The sequence below is a fragment of the Dermacentor andersoni genome, chromosome 9 (genome assembly GCF_023375885.2).
Source record: "Dermacentor andersoni chromosome 9, qqDerAnde1_hic_scaffold, whole genome shotgun sequence".
Taxonomy (NCBI): Eukaryota; Metazoa; Arthropoda; class Arachnida; order Ixodida; family Ixodidae; genus Dermacentor; species Dermacentor andersoni.
Genome location: NC_092822.1, coordinates 69,360,981 through 69,381,251, shown reverse-complemented (window position 1 = coordinate 69,381,251; position 20,271 = coordinate 69,360,981). Strand labels below are relative to the sequence as shown.

The 20,271-nt window shown below is 44.8% G+C and overlaps 1 protein-coding gene across 1 annotated transcript in view; it reads left to right on the top strand.

Annotated features, from left to right (window-relative positions):
• Positions 1-20,271, top strand: part of LOC126528217 (probable lysosomal cobalamin transporter) — a 39,511-nt gene that overhangs the window by 1,501 nt on the left and 17,739 nt on the right. The window contains exons 2-8 of the mRNA XM_050176105.3: positions 2,839-3,079; positions 5,556-5,656; positions 9,944-10,011; positions 11,696-11,784; positions 16,126-16,199; positions 17,850-18,110; positions 20,138-20,202. Of these exons, the coding sequence (XP_050032062.1) occupies positions 2,839-3,079; positions 5,556-5,656; positions 9,944-10,011; positions 11,696-11,784; positions 16,126-16,199; positions 17,850-18,110; positions 20,138-20,202 (899 nt within the window). The remainder of the gene's footprint in view (positions 1-2,838; positions 3,080-5,555; positions 5,657-9,943; positions 10,012-11,695; positions 11,785-16,125; positions 16,200-17,849; positions 18,111-20,137; positions 20,203-20,271) is intronic.

Below are 20,271 nucleotides of genomic sequence, written 5' to 3'. Positions count from 1 at the left end.
GCTCTGCAAAGAGGCGGCCAGGCCCATCCTTTTCCCTGAAAAAGTCCAGAAACGCACGCCAAAGCTGGTGTGAGTCCTTGGGCCCGATGTGGGATGGCGGGTCGAGCCGCTCCTGCAGGGTGCCAGGCCTTGAATTGACCCTGAAGGGACAACCAATTACCATAGAATACTTCGAGCGTGTCGTAGAGACTTTTGACAAGATAAAGATGTGCAGGGGTGGTCCTGCACAGCAAAAGTACCTAGGTGGGACTCTCAGTGTGCCTACATTATCTCCTTGGGTCTGTGGAGGCACAGAAGGAGCACTGTCTGTGACACTGATCGGTGTCCGTACTACACAAGACTTGTGGACACATTGCCACGCGATGCTGAGGACTACTTTCCTTGCCATGCAAAGTCGATGAGTGTCTACAAACCAACAATTGACTGTGCATTGGAGACATAACAAGCTCAGCTTCTCTTGTGAAGTTCATAAGAAGGAAACACTAGCAGGAATTCTGCATTATTATGTTTTAATGAGAATGCGGCAATTTTGCTCGCAAGAGAACCGGGCAACACAAAGAGCGTCGTGAGTAAAAAAGAAGCAAGTGAAGCATCTTTGTATCTATGGATGCTCAGATAAAAAAAGTGATAAATGTCACGTTTCCATTAAAAGCTTCTTTTTACTGTCATCTGTCATTGCTCAAGACTGCACCAACTGCCGTTATGTCCCACTCCTTTTTTCCTAGTTTTTCTTTCCTCCTTAGTTTCCGTAATTTGTTTATTTTGTGTTCCTGTGCCTTGTATAATTCTGTGTAGTGCACCTTACAAATGCCCTGCATTTGGCCTGTATAAAATGAATGAAATAAAATGATACAAAGACTTGTTTCTTCTGCTAACGTCACTCCATGAACCGCAAGAGCTATGCACACTACAGGCGTCAGGGCATGGGCGGAGCAGACGACAAAACAGATAGGCAGGCAGGTGCAGGAACGTGACTAAGCATGACCATGTGCCATTGCTATAGCAACGACAGAAGGACCTGAGCTTGCCTCTGCTCCTTCGGTTTCTTGGAGGACCTATTTCTCCCCTCCACAGTTTTTACTCATCCGTAGCGCCATCTGGCAAACGCTCTGTGAAGAAGGAACCGGCATTGCAGAATGTGTCCCTTCCAGATGAGCATAGTCGACACTCCTGTCTTATCTTACTCCGTGGTCCAATCACACCTTTCATCACTCGCCTACACTAAAAAAAATATGCTGCCTCCTGCTTTAGTCTAGGTTCTTATCTTTTGGCCAAAGCAGCTTCACATGCTGCATCACTCCACATTAATTTAGGGCTGCATTGTCTGGAGCTCTCTTTGTAGTGTTGCACAACATGCCAATCCAGAGCAAAGGTCTAACTCGTGCCACTGTGATGTGATTTTTCTGCTGCGACTGAGATCAATGTGCGCACACTGCAGCAGGGATGATGTCATCACTGGTGGAACCAATCGATCGGCACCATGCTGTGCACTCCTCTCCACTACAAACCCTCTCCACTACAAACCCTCTCCACAGTGCCTTCTCCTTGGTGTCAACCCACTGCAGCGTCAAAACCCATCCTGCTTTCTAATAAAGCTTTGCAATAAAACAAACAAGACTTTTAGAATAGCCTAGCTGTCTGCATTTAATGCTTGGCTTTATTCTCCTTTTAAACAAAATGTCACATTTGTAAACAATTCGAGTGCAAACAAGCTATCAATTTAGCCAGAAGACAGCCACGTCATGTTGGAGTCTTCACAGCGCAGCATTCGGTGCCATCACACTGTGTTAAGTTTACGCATGTGTCTGACCTGTCTTGCGAGGACTGAGCTTCTCGACATGACCAAGCATGGCTTCTCCTCATCTGGCTCAACGTGGCATACAACAACTACTTTAAATGCAAACTTAAATTAGTAGACTCGCTGATGTTGTCCGCGTCCAATGCTTCTGAGAACTTGCACAATGTTTTATGCTACTGCAGTCGGCATTCATCAGGCAGACAGTCTGTGAAGGCTACGTTGCATTTGTACCAAGACTCTAAACATGAAACTGTAGGACATTCTTGGTCCGTGGCGAAGCACTACTTGTGCTTAGATGAAAACGGCGCCACCACATGTGACGAGACAAGGAACTTGCGGCCAGGGCACTGTGTCTGTGTGCTCTTTGTTGTCTTGTTCCATGAGGTAGCGCTGTTTTCATCTGATCATGAACCACCTATTCCGACAGTCATTCCTCACTGTTTGTGCACTTGGTGCAGCCAAAGAGCTTCTTGCATTTATGAGAGCTACAGCTGTCAATTGGACTTCATGCTAAGTTTGAGTGTGTGTGTGTGTCTGTCTGTCGATGTATGTGCTGTTTGTGTCCTTTTCTGGTTACAGTGTATGTCATAACTTTCACCCAACATCTGGAGTAGTACATGTTGCTGGGCTAGTTACTGAACAAGTTCAGACGATAATGCCTTTAACCTCTTAGCACGAAAGGGAAAGGGGACAAGGGGACTACTAACTTTCAACTGCTTGTTTTGCTTACAATGACGGCCATTACGTAGAAACATGCACTGCACAGCATACTAAAAATACTCCGAATGCTTATCCCTGCGCTTGCAACAGGCTCTTGATGAACAGTCTCTCCAAAGGAAAGAGGGCAACAGACCTGTCATTGATACACGACATACCTCACCTTCCATTATATGAAAAGCCTCTAATAATTAACATGCCGCTGCATCCCTACTTCCACCCAGAATCCTTATCCTGTCTAGCCCGGAGCAGCATGCCAGGCCGTCAGCTAGGCAAACATCTCCAGCTTTCATTAAAGATGGTGCCTCTCTCTTGGCGTACAGCTGTGCCTCTGCGTGTCCTGGGTGTACCTGTGGCGGCTGAGCCTTCGCCGAGAGCGGGAGCCCCTTGTCCTGGCATGTGGCACAATCTCCCTGGCCGCCAGCCTGGCAGCAGCCGCACTGGTGCCAGCAGACGTCTCCCTCGTGTCCGCCATGAAAGGGGACGACGGCACCTTCCAGCCGTGGGCGGCCAATGAGTCCTACCGAAAGGCATTGCAGTCGCAAGTCCAGCTTGCCTACTTTGGTTTGTGCAGAATTTTGGGCCTTCTCTGCTGCTCGAGTCAAGGCTGAGGCTGACTGCTGCTACCTGCTTTTACAGTGCTGACCTAAAGACTAGGCATATGCTTTTGTGGAATGTTACTGGTGCATCCGGTGAACATGTTTCGTGTTGTTGGGTTAAGACTTAACACCATGGAGCATTTTTTTTTTTATGGCAAAATGCTCTCCTTGTCCCGTATGACAGGATCAGTTTATTAAGAATTCTAAACCTAATGCCTTTTTCAAGGAATCCTAAATTCATTGCCATCCTTTATAAATTTTCAGCCGGAACGGTCTTTGCCACAAGCAGATCTTGGCTGCCCATTTGGTGTCACCAATGTGGGCACAGCCTCAAGAATGGCAAAAGGCAATTGTAATATATATTTATTTGGTTTGGTGGACAAAACACTGGCATAAGCTTGAAAAAAGTGCTTTATGGGCTTCAATCGCTCCCAGCGTTTACCATGGCATTGGCCGCTAAGCTGCCCTTGGAAAAACTTGGCAGCTGCGATGCAAGCACGGAATTAAGACAGAGTGAATGGCTATCATGTTTTAACATTTCAGCTAAGACGAATGTAAGTTTGCTATCTATTTTGTAGCTGTCACATTTAGAAGTCTGCACACCAGCAAGGCAGTGGGTTGGTTTCTTATATTTAAGTTTGCCTTTGTGTGTTGCAGCGATGGTCTTTTAATTATAATGATTGATGATAGCAGTGGCCTTGTTCAAATGAGAACAAATGTCCAATCACAGGTGCTAGTTCTTAATGTCTACACAGAATGTAATTCTGTGAACCATGTTATCTTTTGTGGGAGTGTGTATGTGCCTAACCAGGACAACTGCTTTGATGGGCAGGTGAGTGATCTCTGGATGGTTGTAGGCAGGTATAGTGATGCCTTTGCTCTGATATAAGTTGTCTTGTCTAATCTAACGTGTGTTTGGTATACATTGTATCCTCTCAGAATCTCCTGCCTAGTAAATGTGCTATGTACATGCTTGGGCCAAACTCAAAACCCATCCTGCTGGGCTCAGGCTCTTTTGTAAATGTGAGGCTCACTATACAGCCTGAAAAGGTACGAGAAGGATTGTAACTTCTGCAAAACTCAGTTAGGCACGCTCCAACACGTCATTGGAGTATGCGATTTCATCAAGGCGATCCCCCCACCTCTTAACTGCCCCGCTACCTTACCCCATCCCTCATCCACCCTTACCGAGCGATGGGAGACCTTGCTAACCAGCACCGTCCTGGAAGACCAGCTCGTCCTGATCTCCAGGGGCCAGGCGGCTAGGGAAGCATATGGGTCCCGTGAAGAGGGAACCACTTCCATCGACGGCGTCTAAGAAGATGTCGAGCTCGGCTCAGTAAAGTTGTTTCTCTCTCTCTCTACACAGCCTGGATAGTAGTCCCCGCAATAACGCATTTGTGACTAGGCATCTGGTCCTTCCGCGAAGTAAATCGTGTTCAGGCAAGGCTCTGGCTTTGCTCATTGTGTACATATATTTCATGTTTGGAAGACGTATTTGTATAAAACTCATGGCCATGTGCCTTGCGTCTGCATTGTGATGCATGTGAAGTAAATTGTGCTGTGTATTTCCATTTCTGCTGAGCTTGCTGAACTTCTCACGTAAGTGCTTCGTCCCAGTAGGCTTAGTACGAGTATGCTTCCTTATTTTATACGTTGTCCAAAGGGACAAATGTAGTGCCGCTTTGAGAGAGTTCTTTTCGCCGCTTCACTGAGTGACATTTTTTGTGGCTTGGTGCTACCACACAGCAAAAAGCAGTGTAGTAATTTGTCTGGATTTGCTTACAGTGAGCTTATGCATCTACTTAGATTCTGCCTTATTGTGTGCCTGAGCCACTATACAAGCCCAATGGCATCAGTGTTCTGTCGAGCATGCGGTTGTGGGTTTTTTACCTGGTCGCCACAGCAGCACCGCGCTGGAGGCAGAATGCAAACTCGCTCGTGTATTTCTAAGTGCACATCATAGAACCGCAGGTGCATTTCCAGTGTAGTGGTGCCACAGAAAGTAAACAAGGACCAAAATGTTGGCCCGTCGGACACAATTGCCACTTGTCTGCAGTTGTGTTTAACGTGTCTACTTTTTTCGTCCTCACAATTACTTTCTGTGGTGCCATTACACCAGAAGTGAACCTGTAGCAATTGGTCCAACTTTTAGTACTTCTCAACCTCCAGGGGGGTCGAAGTAATACTGGAAACCCTAATCCCTCCCGCAGCGTCCCATAGCCTGCATGCTGCTTTGATACATTAAACCCCACAATTTGAATTTTCATTGTGGTGGCTTGGGGCAGGGGAATTTTATGTCGACAGGTGACGCTACAGTTAGCAGGACCCCACGCTTTTCACCACCGTGTCCTGATTCCGAAGCACGGGCCCTATGGGCGAGTTTCGCTGTGACTGGTACTATTGATGAGCTCTGCTTCACGTGGCTTGTATGCTCGCAGTGCTGTATGGACTGCTGGTGTTGCTGGCCTTCGTGGTGCTGCCCTTCGCCTACTTCTTCTCGGAGGAGAAGGATGACACCATCGACAGGGGAGCCTGCTCGGTGGGTGTGCAGACGACATAGCTACACTTCAGTAGGGCTTGTTCTTGGCCTGGTTGGTGTTTGCTGGAAAAAACGTTTACCCCTTAAAAGATGCACAAAAACCACTCATGTCGTAATTATTTTTCCTCTCTGTGCTTCGCCTCTTTAGGGATAAATATATCCTGCAGTAAGACAGCTGTGCTTCAACGCTGGAACTTGTCATGAGGTGCTAAAGCTAAATATAGGCTCAACTTAGGTTTTAAAAACTGTCCTAAAAATCATACAACATATGCTTAGAGGTGAACTTAAATGCAGAGGGAACCATGATTGAAGGGAGCAAACAATTCTTCCAAGATTAACATAAATTGTGAACATTGCAGTCACCTGCATAGGCATCCTAAGGAGTAACCTCGGAGGTCCTCGGAGTAACCTCGGAGTAACCTCGGTTGGGTGTTCCTACAAGCTTTGAGCCATGCAGGGAGGGTCCCACACTTGCATGAGGTATACACAGGCAACCGTGCAAGGAGGTACCATCCAAGAACTATTCTACGAAAGAATACTGCACTTTGTTTCGTGCCTAAATGCAACTTGTTTTACCAATTGTCATGTTTGGCTGTGATTTGCCTCTTATAAATGGTACACGTTTAGTCGAGCCTTCATAACAGCTGGAATTGTATTTTCACGGTTGTGGCATCCCTTTCTTGCTTAATAAGAAAAGGTAATCTGTGACAGTGGCATCTTGCCACTGTCTGAACACTAGTTTTATCTGCGCAGAGAAGACTAATTTGGGCAAATCCAAAAGCAAGGACCAAGAGAGAAACAAGTAAACAGGACAAAGTCCACTTGCAAACACTGTATTTAGAAGTATTCGTATCTGCTTTCATACATGTGTGTATCAAAAACAAGTGGGCAGCGTTAAACTGTCAAATTCATTACAGTTTACTGCCCTATAAACACGATGTCAGCTCACTTGAGCACTCCTTATCAAAGAGACGGATGCGAGGGACGGACTAACCTGAGGGACAGACAACATGCCACAGTTGTGCTTGTGCTCACGCTGTTTCACCATCATATTTTTATTGGTTTTGTGTTTCAGTAGCCATAGCAATGTTTCATTGACCAGCCCAGCAGAATATTCTTCTATGAAGAATGAATATAGCAGGCGATTCTTCTACTGCCGTGTTTACATGAATGCAACATGGCACATTACGTTAATTTTTTATCAGATCGCACCCATGTAAATGGCGGTCGTCGTCATCATCATCATCAGCCTGGTTACACCCTCTGCAGGGCAAAGGCCTCTCCCATACTTCTCCAACTGCCCCGGTCATGTACTAATTGTGGCCATGTTGTCCCTGCAAACTTCTTAATCTCATCCGCCCATCTAACTTTCTGCCGCCCCCTGCTACGCTTCCCTTCTTTTGGAATCCAGTCCGTAACCCTTAATGACCATCGGTTATCGTCCCTCCTCATTACATGTCCTGCCCATGCCCATTTCATTTTCTTGATTTCAACTAAGATGTCATTAACTCGTGTTTGTTCCCTCACCCAATCTGCTCTTTTCTTATCCCTTAACGTTACACCCATCATTCTTCTTTCCATAGCTCGTTGCGTCGTCCTAAATTTAAGTAGAACCCTTTTCGTAAACCTCCAGGTTTCTGCCCCGTACGTGAGTACTGGTAAGACACAGCTATCATACACTTTTCTCTTGAGGGATAATGGCAACCTGCTGTTCATGGTCTGAGAATGCCTGCCAAACGCACCTCAGCCCATTCTTATTCTTCTGATTATTTCCGTCTCATGATCCGGATCCGCGGTCACTACCTGCCCTAAGTAGATGTATTCCCTTACCACTTCCAGTGCCTCGCTACCTATCGTAAACTGCTGTTCTCTTCCGAGACTGTTAAACATTACTTTAGTTTACTGCAGATTAATTTTTAGACCCATCCTTAGGTTTGCCTCTCCAGGTCAGTGAGCATGCATTGCAATTGGTCCCCTGAGTTACTAAGCAAGGCAATGTCATCAGCGAATCGCAAGTTACTAAGGTATTCTCCATTAACTCTTATCCCCAATTCTTCCCAATCCAGGACTCTGAATACCTCCTAACCGGTGGTAATGTACTAGAAAGGCATATTACATTACTGTGCCAGGAGTGGGTCTTTGCCAATGAGCACACTCTGCAGGAACGAGCCAAATACAATCAAACACCTTTATAACAAAGTGCTTGAGAAAAACGTCACTTCATTGCAAAGATCGTGCAACGGTACTGCTCACACCAGAGCAGGCTAAGCATGCCCAACAAGCGAAAGCCTTTGTTTAACATGCATTCAAGAGAGGCTTATATGTCTGTAAAACGGGAAAACTAGAGTGCACTTTGAGTGCATTCTAGTGATGCTCAGTGCACGTCAGTGCACTGAACATCATTTCTGTGGCGCGCTGCTGCACGAGAAAGAAAAGTTTACTTTCATATTGGTGGTGATGGCAGTCGGGGGTCAAAAGGCAAAGCATATATTTGTTAAAAATGCCTGCACAGAAACAGTTTGTTATTGTTAGAAACAGCATTTGCAATCAACTTAAGTGCAAGTAATTCATTACTACCTCAATAACTAGGTTAGAACTAGAACAATACAAGACAGCAATACTTGATCAATACCAGTCCAAATGGCGCATTCCGCCAAACAACTGCGCGGCCATTACCCGGCATGACCGTAAACAGCCCGAGAACGAGAGTACTTTTTTTTTGCTGCTGCTTTCTCTTTTCTTTTTCTTTTTTAGGTTTGGCACACTTTATTGACTTGTAACGTTAGCAGTTTAACAAAAAATGTTGAAAATTGCTCCCTACTCTGTTTTCAGTGTTACTTTACTTATATTTTTTACTTACTGCTAACAAGGCTATGCACTTTGCTCCCATGAAGTGTGTTCGCGGACGACACTCACCGACAAGCGTGCTCTGCAGTAAAGTGTCACTAAGCCTTCCATGTGGCAGCCTGCGAATGACACTAGCAGTGACAGGCACTCGCTCAAAGTACACTTAAGAGGAAGTTTTAGTTCGGGGCCTTCTATCTAAATACATGGTAAAGGGAAAAGAAAAAAAAAACTGAAAATAAATTTTTTCATTTCTTTCTTTTTTGCCCCCGCTGACATTTCCATGGGGGCGAAATGCGAAAAACATCCGTGTACTTAGATTTAGGTGCACGTTAAAGAACCCCGCGTGGTACAAATTTATGGAGTCCCCCACTACGGTGTGCCTCATAATCAGAAAGTGGTTTTGGCACGTAAAACCACATAATTTAATTTTTTTAAGTGACTTTTCTCCTCAACCACTGCACCCAATTTGATGAGGTCACGGAGCAAGAAACATTTAGAAGTGGAAACTCCGCTGTTTGCGGCGACCAGAAAAGGTCACAAGCCCGCGGAGCCATTATTGTGCTGGCGGCGCCTGGCAGCCTGGAAAGAAATTACCACCGTTGAGAGCGCGCTGGAGCCGCCTGCCCGGGTGCTGCATTTTTGTTTTCGCTGCGGCTTCTCCGACGCGCCGCATGGCGCCGCCACTGTATACGGCCCCGTTGGCGTATACAACAATTGGGACCTTATCTGGTCGCCCGCGCTCGCTCGCTCTGATGCGAGTTTCACCTCCTAAATGTCTTACCCCGTGGATGGGGTTCATTCGATTTAAATGAAAAGTCTAGTGACTGTTGGTAGCGAAATTTGCATTTGTGGCGTGAATATTTTAACAAAAATTTTTGAAAATTGCAAATTTTTCAAAAACGACACTATGAAAGTTACAACTCCGTAACTCAGCAGTGGAAAACGATATCGCAATTCTGTAAATTGTATCTAATAGTTTCTAATAGATAAGCGGACAACATTGATGTATTATGTATATGGCTCTCAAATAGACCACCAGTATGTGAGCAGGACTTTTGAAAAATCCTTCTAAGCAATGTAACAAATTTGCGTAAGATGTATATTGATGAATCAAATTTGTCTGCTTTGAATGCTCCAACAGATGCAGTTTACAGAACTGCGATGTCTGTTCTTCCTGTAGAGCTACGAATTTGTAAACTTAGTACTTTCATTTTTTCGAACTTACCAATTTTTGAAAGTGCCCTTGATAAAATTCGGGTCCTAAATGAAAATTTAGGTTCCAACAGCCACTTTATCGGCTTGAAGCGCTCCCAGCATTCACCATGTCATTGGCCATGGTGAATAAGTTTGACCCTTTGAGGGTCAAATTTATTCGCAAGAACTGTGCCCCTGTGGTCAATTTGGCTTGTGGAAAAGCTCTCTGTGTGTGTCTGTGTGCAGCGGGCTGTGTCGGCACTGAAGTACACCGTCCTCTTCCTGTTGGTGGCTGGTGTACTGCTCACTATTGGGTGAGTCCCTCAGTGGCTGTCCTTCTTAGCTCTTGTCATGTTTGTAGGCCATACCACGGAACAGCCGCAGCTGCTGCGAGCATCTGCGTGTGGAGGTTGTCCAAATATTAATAGATGGTCCGTGGCCGTCATAAAGCACTAGCAGCTGCAGTAGAGTGTTCAATGCAAGCATATTCCTTTTAACCTAGACCTTAACATTGCCACAAAGCTGGGTTCAATGTCCGATATTGTAAGCAGTAGCAGAAGTGGTCCCACAGGTATAGGACTGAGGTAATGGGACTTAAAAGCCATTTCAGATTTTAATACAAGCAAGCATACAAATTCACGTTGTAAACAGCACTACTACAAGGAAATTAAATCTGCGCTAGCCATGCTACATACATAGGTCTAAAGCCTGTTTGTAAAAAAAAAATAATAAATTGGAAAGTGCCGCTGAGCTTGAATCTTGGTGTCCATTTAAAATTTTTCCATTATGTACTTTGTTTAACCATTTTGACCAGTATTATTCTGTGATGAACTGAACTCATTTTGATCATTGTGACAAATGTCAACTGTGCAATTGATTTGAGGTCCACCTTGCAGATTTTTAGGCGATGAGTGGATTAGGATGTGGATTGCAAGGTGCTTTAGCTTGTTCAAAACTACACTTGGAACAAACAACAACAACAAAGGAACACTTGGGGTGTTGGTTGTAACCAATGGTGGTTGCATATTTAGTGCCATAACCTCGATTTGCAATGCTCTGGCCTCTTCATCTGCAGGGCACAGTGCAACGGCAGCATGCACTGAGTGCATTTTTGGAGTTACCATGGCAACTCGGACATGTGGTACACTAAAGAAAGCCTCTGCGAGCATTGAGGCTGGATACATTAACATGTTAATTTGTCTTAGGGATTCCTGAAGTGCATAATACAATCAATATTTATCTGAAGCATTGAACATACCTACCAGGGGGAATCATGTTAACTGGGAGTATAACAACAAGCAAAAAGAGTCCAGTGGGAATGACTTTTTTTTATTGGGAGCATGTTAACCAGGAACATGTCAGTGATGCTTCAATGCAGATCTTTCTCACTAAAACATGAGTCCAATAAAAAGAGCACTGTTGGACTGTTCCAGCTTATGGCTGTGTAAGGTTTGAAATGAGACTTCCATACATGTCCACAATTTGTGTCTTCTTCAATATGTTTTATTCTTGGCACATTGTTAACAATCCATTTTATTTATTTATTTATTTATTTATTTACCCACAGCGCCACAGTGGCATTACAGTGGGGGTGTTGTACAAAAGAAAAAAAATATTACAAGGGCAGTCACAATGACAATGCAAACACTTCATTGTCAGTAATATTAACAAGAAATGAAGATAAAGCATTCCATTCTCGAACAGTGTGAGGAAAAAACGACATCTTGAACATATCGGTTCTTGACCTGAATTCACGCACTTTATGATTATGATCAACTCGCTCGGATCCATAGTGTGGATGAAAAAAATCCAATTCTGTGTCTTATGAATCGGTCAGTAGCTTCAAAGCATTGGACCCAGGTTTTAATTACTTTTTTCTCCTGTAAAAGAATTGCTTTCGCTGCGAGACTTGCATATCTGCTGTCATTCATTACTTGAGCCACCGAGGTGCCATCGCTGGAATACTAATCCCGTATCGGCAACCGCTCCGACATGCAGGGCAGTAATTCCATTGAGGCAGGCTCCTCCGAGCAACAGCACGGAGTGGGACAAGATCCGTTTTCTGGTGGATGAACTGGCAGCCAGCCGTGAGTGTTTGTTTGCTTACTTTCCCTCCGTGCTCAAGAATCAAGACTGTAATTAGGCTTTATGGCCACAACAAAGAAAAAACAGAGCAGCAGTGTTGTACCACCTCGGTATATTTTGTATAGAAGAGTTGAAAATCCTTCTGTACAAAGATGTGTGCTGTCCTCAAGTATTCTCCTAGGTAATCTTTAGTTCAAACATGGTTTTGTTTAAATTGCCTTTGACAGGTAACACTGCTGTGCCTTTTCTGGCAGATTTATCGGAGAGGCACGAGCTACCTTCATGAGAAAGTGTAGTGTCTAGGTAGTCAGGTAAGAATAATCACTAATCAACTTTCTAATTACTATTCAAATTAGGGTGCGCTTCGCAATCCTAAAATTTTAAGCGGAGCAGTAGTGAAATCCTGTTTACTTTGCAGAAATCTTAAGAAAAGTGCAACTTTTGTCATAATCTGTCGTTAAAATGTGTTATGAATTCCATCGGCATTCCAGTAAACAGTTTTCCCCAAGAACTCTCTAGTATTTATGGACAGTCCTAACGGGAATACCAATGCATTTCTTTGCAGGGTTTTTGGAAGGATATGTCATATGTAGTGCTAGTCTTAGGACTTTACTTAAGAAACATAACTTGTTTGCTTGGCTTTATGCAATTGCAGAATGAGCCCTAAAATGAAAAACTTGTTTAGTGAATGAAACGAAAAAGATGAATAATGGGTAAGTTGTCTGGACATTAAAATTCTTGTGCAAGTAAGGTTCACATTTTTTTGGGTAATCTACCTGAAGAGGCTTGAAAAATGGTAACATTTGGTATAAGAGTAAAATAAACATACAAACGAGCAATAGTGTTGCACGGTATAATCAGTAATAGCCATCCTGAATGTACTAGAGTCAATGATAGATGTGATGTAAGCATGAAGGTGGTTTCCGATCAGCACCTGTTTTTGCCAAAGAAGGATTGAAAAGTTGGTTAGTGTGGGCCATGACATCCATGACATGCCACTGTGTGTTGACATATACAGGGTCATTCGCTTTTAAGGGAAACACGCATCATCAGAATGTAAGAGCTCATAGCAGCTTATAGTTAGCTTAAAAGCCAGAGGACCAATCTTTCATTATAGGCACTTGCATTAGGTGCTGCATAGGGTAAATTTCCCAATGAAGTAAGAAAAAATGCTGAAGTTGTACCTGCTTGAATGTGGACGACGGGTTTTCGCCAAGAGTTGACGAACCCGTACAATGCAACTGAAATAAAAGGAGGAAAAGGAAAAGTATGCTTGAATTTGACATTTTGTACAAAAAAGGACATTAGATGGGCAGTTTCACTTTGAAGAGAAATGTTTGGCTAGTTTAGGCTAGTTTTTGGCGTTGATCTCCTATTCCCCGTTTCAAACCAGCTGTAGGTCTCTTGCTGCTGGTAATTGGAAAAACCATACAGAAGTCGCATCAAGAACAAAATTACTTTTGCATGCCTACCCACTGTGTGAGTTAAGTAGCCGTGGTGTTGTGTTCTGCTGCTGAACAATTTCCGTTGTAGCTGCACTGTCTTGGCTGTTAGGCCTATGGCACAACTTTGCCTGATGTCGACCTAAGTTCTGGTTTGGTGTTGAGTTAGCACAGATCTACACGCTGCAGCTGTATGACTGTCGGAAAGCGAAGAACCCACTTTTTCAGCAAAAGCGAGAGTACGGTAGACAACTTGAATTCTTGTCAACTGTCTTCCCAGCCACTTTAGCGGCATGTTTCAGACGTTGTGGGTGTATGTCATGCCCAAAAAACTAAATTGCACGCCGTGTTGCATGTGAAGGGGGTGGTGCTGCGGGGTTGTTGGAACGATTGAGCTGGTCTGAAAAATTGGTCAGCGACGGTAAGTAAATTCCTTGTATTTAGTTTTACTTAACTGTTAGTTGCTCCTGGCCAAGGCGGCAGCATTTCGATGGGGGCGAAAGGCGAAAACACTTGTGTACTTAGATTTAGGCGCGCAATTAAAGAACCCCAGGTGGTCGAAATTTCCGGAGACCTCCACTACGGCATGTCTCATAATCAGAAAGTGGTTTTGGCACGTAAAACCGCATAATTTTAACTGTTAGTTGAGTCAGTGGCAATGCCATTTACTCACCGAGATCCAAACTGTCAATAGTACATAATTTTAGCTCTTTTCATTTAGCTCTTCAGTGTGGAGTTGTTAGCTGGACGGAAAACAGTGGCCATTATTTTAGCTGAAATAAAACAACTTAGTGATTTTAGCCTCTTGAATTATCATAGTCTTTGCGCATAACCATGCAAGGGCAGCTTTGTGCCTCAATTACACGTTTTTAGTGCTACTACGATAAATATATTCGGAAGGGACCTGGCGATCCTGCTAACGTGCTGTCACGAGCCTGTTTAATTAACTCATGAACTGCTTATGTGTCACGGCGAATTTAAGAAAAGAAAGAAACGAACATGTATGCCTAAATTTGGTGATGTAAAATATGCACATTATCTCACCACTTTAACTTCGTTGTAAAGGGTGCTGACTTTTTTATAACCAGTGCAAGATTTGCAGAGGATGCGGTAATAATTAATTTGCACAACATTTCTAGCTGAGCATACAGAGCACTAGCAAAAGATACACTAAAATCCCCTGGAAAGTGCTGAAACACACGAGTTGCCCATTGAATGGCAGTTGGCGCTTCCTTCAAATAAAGAAGAAAAAAAAATGGCTGTGGCTTAGCTAAGGTTAAGCCCAGGATGTGAAGCATACTAGCCTTTATTTTAGTTGTTGAACCACTGTTTAGCCTGGTGAACTGCTGTTGCTTGGCTATATTTGGTTCGGCTAGACGAAGAAACAACTCATGCGTTACTCTGCTCCGCCTTCAAGAGTGGAACGCGACAGCGTTCCCGTCGACCCGCCAAGGGGTGTAAGACAATGGGCTACGGCGCAGCGACTACGCGCCCCGCATTGGACGCGGTGAGCGTCGAGCAACGCAGCGTTCGGCGCGGCAACGAAGCTCGTTTCTAAGGCAACACCGCATTCACTAGAGGCGCTTTTGTACCGCTTTGAAGCATCGTACTCGTGGCTCAGTGGTAGCGTCTCCGTCTCACACTCCGGAGACCCTGGTTCGATTCCCACCCAGCCCATCTTGCAAGAGTTGAGCCAAAGCCACCTAGAAACAAGCGCAGCTGCTTATATACTGCTGCGACGCCGCGAGCGACGGCGCGAGTTGGAGCCCCGTTTCTCCTCTGTCGTGACGTCACGGTGTCACGTGGTATTGAAGGTGACACCGCTGCGCCTGAGGAGCTGGGTTGAGCTCTAGTAATATGCTTCGCGTAAAAAAAACTGGGTGCATATTGTGCAAACACGTGACTTTGGAGGGCAATATATAATCAGTTCACTGCAGTCAGTGCGTTTCAGTGCCGTAAAATCGGGCCAGATCATTCACAGTGAAGCGCCACTACAAACAGTTCAATGCATGTCGCCAGCCACCTATATGCACTGAATTCTGCCGACCTTCTGCATAGCCACTTTCATGACATGTTTCAGACATCATGGGTGCAGATCATGCTGAAAGAAACTAAATCACATGTCGTGTTGCGTACGGAACTCCCAATGGTGCTGCCAGCTGTAGCTCGATATCACATCAAATACCAAGGGGCACAAGTCCTTCCAGCCAGGGCAAGAGCAAGGTATGCCAAGACGGACGACATCCTCGCCTTATGTCAGTGGCCACTGCAATACAATGACCCCGACCCGCTGCGGTCACCTTTGCAAGTGAACTGCTCTGCGTGCTCAAGGGAGGTAACTCCATTCACATAGTCTTGGAATGGGAATGACTAAAAGACATTCCAGGAAACATACTGGCCTTTAGGAGGTAACCTTTTCTGAAGACTCAGTGTGGTGATGGACTAACATCAAAGAGTCGTTTAACTATTAAGCATTGCGTGCGACACATACTTCGCTCCCTTCCCTGTGCCTGCTTCCCAACGTCTATGCACAGAGCAATCGTTCTTTCTCTCTCAGCGCTGTGGCCTTCTGCAGTTGAGCACAAGGTCTGAGGTCTTGAATCCCAGCCTTGTTAGCTGCATTCCAGTGGTGGCAAAAGGCAACACTGGTTGTGTGCACATACTATTAGGTGCACATCCAAGGACCCCAAGGAAGCTGAAGCTAATCTGAAGCCCTAGACTATGGCATTCCTGATCAGCTGCCGTGCGCTTCCGAGACGAACTCCACAATTTCTTTTTTCTTTCTCCCTTTGACGCTCTGTACATCCTGATTTTTTATAACTTGAGTTAGTGCATGTAGTGTTACTTAAATAATTCATCTTTGAGTGTGTGTGTTTGTTGTGTTCCTCATGAACTGTGCAGGCGGTGAGGACTCCCTGAGGTTCCTGCTGTCACTGTTTGTGCTGGTTGGCATGTTCCTGCTCATTGTCTACACGGTCAGTAGTGTTTTACGTAGTGCTAGGAAGTGGCCTTGCGTGTATGGGTCTTGGAAGCTGCTAAGTGACTGCTGTGGGTTTGCATGTGCCACAAAATTGGTTTCAAGTACCGGTCTAAGCGCTTGCTGTGGCCGCAGTGGAAACGCTTGAAACTGTCAGGCTGGTTGGTGACTTATGACAGCAGACTAACAGTGCAACTGAGAGACAAAAACAAAGAAGTGACAGGACGAGCATTGACTTCCAAGTTCACTCTCTATGTTTTTATTTTTTACTTGTCATGTGGGATAGATTTTATTCTAAACAAAGTCATGGTAGGTTGGTATGTAGAGTTTAATGACGCAAAAGCGGCTACGGCTACGATGTGCCAGCCACAATAAACAAAGTCAAAGACTGAACACTTTGCAACTTTCGGGTATACATTTACAGAGCCATGATAGCCTAAATATAAAAGTAATACTGACATCCCGACACTGAGTTTTGATGCAGATTTCAAAAATTGAATTTTGACTGTCATTTTATCTTATAATAATGAATCTGTTACTCTGAATTTAACAAAAATCGGAAAGAGTTTGGAAAGGACTCTTTTCAGTATAAATTGGTTTAGTGGTTGTTTTGAATGTCCATGTGATGCAAAATACTGGTAAGTGGATAATTTTGCGTCATTACTCCGGCACTTCGTGCCCCAGTCCCTCGCTCAGTTGTCTGTGCACAGCCCCTGCCATTCGGGACTTAGCCATGACCGCTAGCTGCCTGCCTTTTCCAAAATAACTTGTGATCACAAAACCCATGCGTGGTGGTCGCGACATCTATATACAGAAGTTGTTTTAACTAAAATTTCATGGCAGCTCTTATTCGTGTGCGACACAGGTGGGTTGAGAAAGCTTATGAGTCGATGTTGCTTGGGTCAAGTGTGTCTCAAGTTCCGACAGGGTGTGCCAGTATAAAAAGCTGCTGAAGTTCTTGAGTGGTTCTGAACGTTGACAACTTCTTGTCAGCTTGATTGCGATGACAGGACGCCGATCATACAACAACCAAGATTCCTTGTTTTTCTGAGTAAAATGCTAATTACTCAAAATAAAATTATTAATTTTCGTGGTAGTTAATTTTTGTTTGAATAGTAGGAAAAGCAACATGTTGCCAAAATACCATTTTAATTTCAAGTCCGCTAAAGCTGCTTCATGTGATGGAGTAAAATATGATTTGAGCTTCTGGGTCGCGCATCTTGGTATCATAGGTCATGCATTCATTCAGGGCTCACTCCCCATGAAGACATTCATGATACAGCGGAAGCCCAACTCTTTTTTGGGTTCAAACACATGGATGGCAAAACGACAGCACATTAAGTTCAGTCCAAGTCGCACGAATGTCGTTCGCCATGTCGTTCTGACACATTCGCCCCATTGCCCGTGCTTTGGGAAGTGAAGTAGTGTTAGGCCATATTTGTTATTGTCTGCTTTCCCTGCTGTCGTGTGAATGTGTCACATTATTGATTCATCTTCGATTGTGACCATCGTGTGAATCCAGTTAGCGTGTTACGTTGAGACAGATTTAATGTGATTCACTTCAGAATAGGAACTCTATCACACAGCTGGCAGCAACGCCCTGCATTCAGGAGGCTAACTTTGTTAATCTGTCTGGGTACCGGTACAGGGCTTTGGGATGTCTGCCCTGCCCCTACGTCTGGTACTGGGCGAGCGTAGCGCGGCGACTGAGGTGGCGGACGTCGGCGAGCGGCGGCGTGCCCTTCGCACCCAGCTGGACTCGCTGGCACGACACGGAGGTGGTGCTGATCGACAACGCACGGTCCGCCTTGAGGAGCAGCTGCACAACCTGGACGAACGTCAGCGTCGCCTGGAGGAGTTCCGTGGAAGCTGCTCCTATCGGCTGCGCTTCCTCATCAGGCCCCTACAGGTATGCGCGCTGAGCCAACGCCTCCCAGATAGCACAAGGCCTGTGCGCTTAGTTTTATGATGCAGTGCTGCTAGGCCTGAAATTTACATTGCCAAGACCGGCATAATAGAGATATGTAGCGTTTCTGGTATTTGGGTAAACGCAGGTGAACTGGGCGTTTTACTAGATGGGCGGAAGCACAAACATGAACGGTCTGTATGGTGCAGCCACCTGGTGGCACAAAGCTCAATCAGACAAACAGAGCTAATATTGCAGTAACCAAGTGTATTCTACTTTGCTGCTGGTGTAAATTTTTGGAAGGGGCGTAATCGTCTTGCTGCCGAAAATTTACACCAGCGACAAAGTAAAATCAAAGCAAATAAAGTAAAATACACTTGGTTACTCTAATATTAGCATGTTTGTCTGGTTGGGCTCTACCCCACCAGGTGGCTGCACCCTGCAGGCTGTTCACGTTTGCACCTCCGCTCATTCGGTAAAACACCCAGTCTGCTTACGTTGAATACCGGACATACTAAAGCTCTCTAATGAAATGGTTGCGTTGAAGTTACTACAGCCTACTTGGGAGCATCCCTGTTAGGTTCTGTGACAGTTGGGCCATGTAGCATGGTGTCACGGATCCGAGTGGTGTCGCAGGCTTTGTGCTATCTAGGAGGCGTTGGCTGAGCCCGCCGGTGATGTGGCTGTGTGCTCCCTTCCCAACACAGTTGGCAGCATCTTGTTTTGGGGGACTAAGGCCGGTGCCTTACGCAGTGTATTTTTGGTTGCGATTGCACCCTGTCAGGATTGAATTTCTGAACTGCATTTGGCTCCCTTCTGCTGTAGAGTTCTCTACAAGCATCACTAGAGGGAACTAGGTCGCTAGTGTCTACGGGAGCTGCAAGCATGGCAGCCAGCATGGGAATGATGGTTAATGCATCGATTTGCATAAACTTTGTCCTTCTAGCTTTTCAGATGCCTGTGTGACTTTGCAGAAAGCTCATTTTCAACAAAATATTGTGCTATAAATGCAGCAAGTCGCACTGATTATGCATGTGTTCCGACTGCCTTCTGCGTCTAGAAATATAGGATTGCTTCAAAATGTAGGCCAATAAAGGCAGATTAAGCGCAGTAAATGAAGCCATAAGAGTGACAGAAGTCACGAGCACAAAGGTAGACAAATCCTTCTACTAACTATCATTCCAACGGTGGCTGAACAATTGTAGCATCAGAGTTTTTTCTAGTAACTTTGGTAGTAAACTATATGCCTTCTGCAGATTGCCCAAAGCAAGCCAATTGCGATTGAGAAATTCCATCCCAATTGCGCTATATTATGATTGAAAGTGGCTGTAGTTAAGATCCTTGGATTGCTCTCAGCAATACTAGGACTAGTTAATTTCTGGCCGAATGTGGAAGCCCTGCCTCCCTTTCCCTGCTTTAGTGAGAGAGAAGAGAATTTATTAGCGAAAATGCAGAGAGATCAACCTGATGTTATAGTTTCCTTGCTAGACTATGGAGGAGATTATGGATAGACTATGGAGTTCTCTACCGTATAGCCCATTGCATTTTTTGCTGGTTTTCACCCTCAGTAACACACCAACTGGCTCAGCCCTTGACCTTGTTGTTCCATAGTTTCAGGAAATTTGTAAAGAGAAATTTGTGGACAAGCTAGATCCTTGAATAATGCTTGTGCAACAACGAATAGTCCAGTTCGTGCCAGGAGTGAAAGGTTAGCTAGCCAGAAAATACACAATCAAAGGCAGCTGGTGACGCTGCCTTGGCATTTTCGCATCAATGACCCATGATGTCGTGAATGTTAACAGCATTTTCTCATGGCTAGTTAATCATTCGTTAATGCAGATAGAAAACCTTGCACTTGAAAGTAAGCAGCTATTCAACCTGGCAACTTTTCAGTGCTCTCTTCGTGGAAAAAAATAAAATAAAAATAAAGAAGACACCTTAAGTTGCCAGACAAATTCTGTGCTGAAAGTGCTATGCCCAAAATCATGGTTCCAGAATGTGGCCTGTGACAGTGTGTTATGTGTTTGCAGATCCTGTTGGGAGTGGTGTTTGTCCTGCTGGGCTTGCTACTGTGGACATCACTTCTGCTCTCCAAGTGAGTATGGAGTCTCACAAAAAAATTTCACAGAAACAATCAAAGATGACTGTCAATTTACTTGAACGT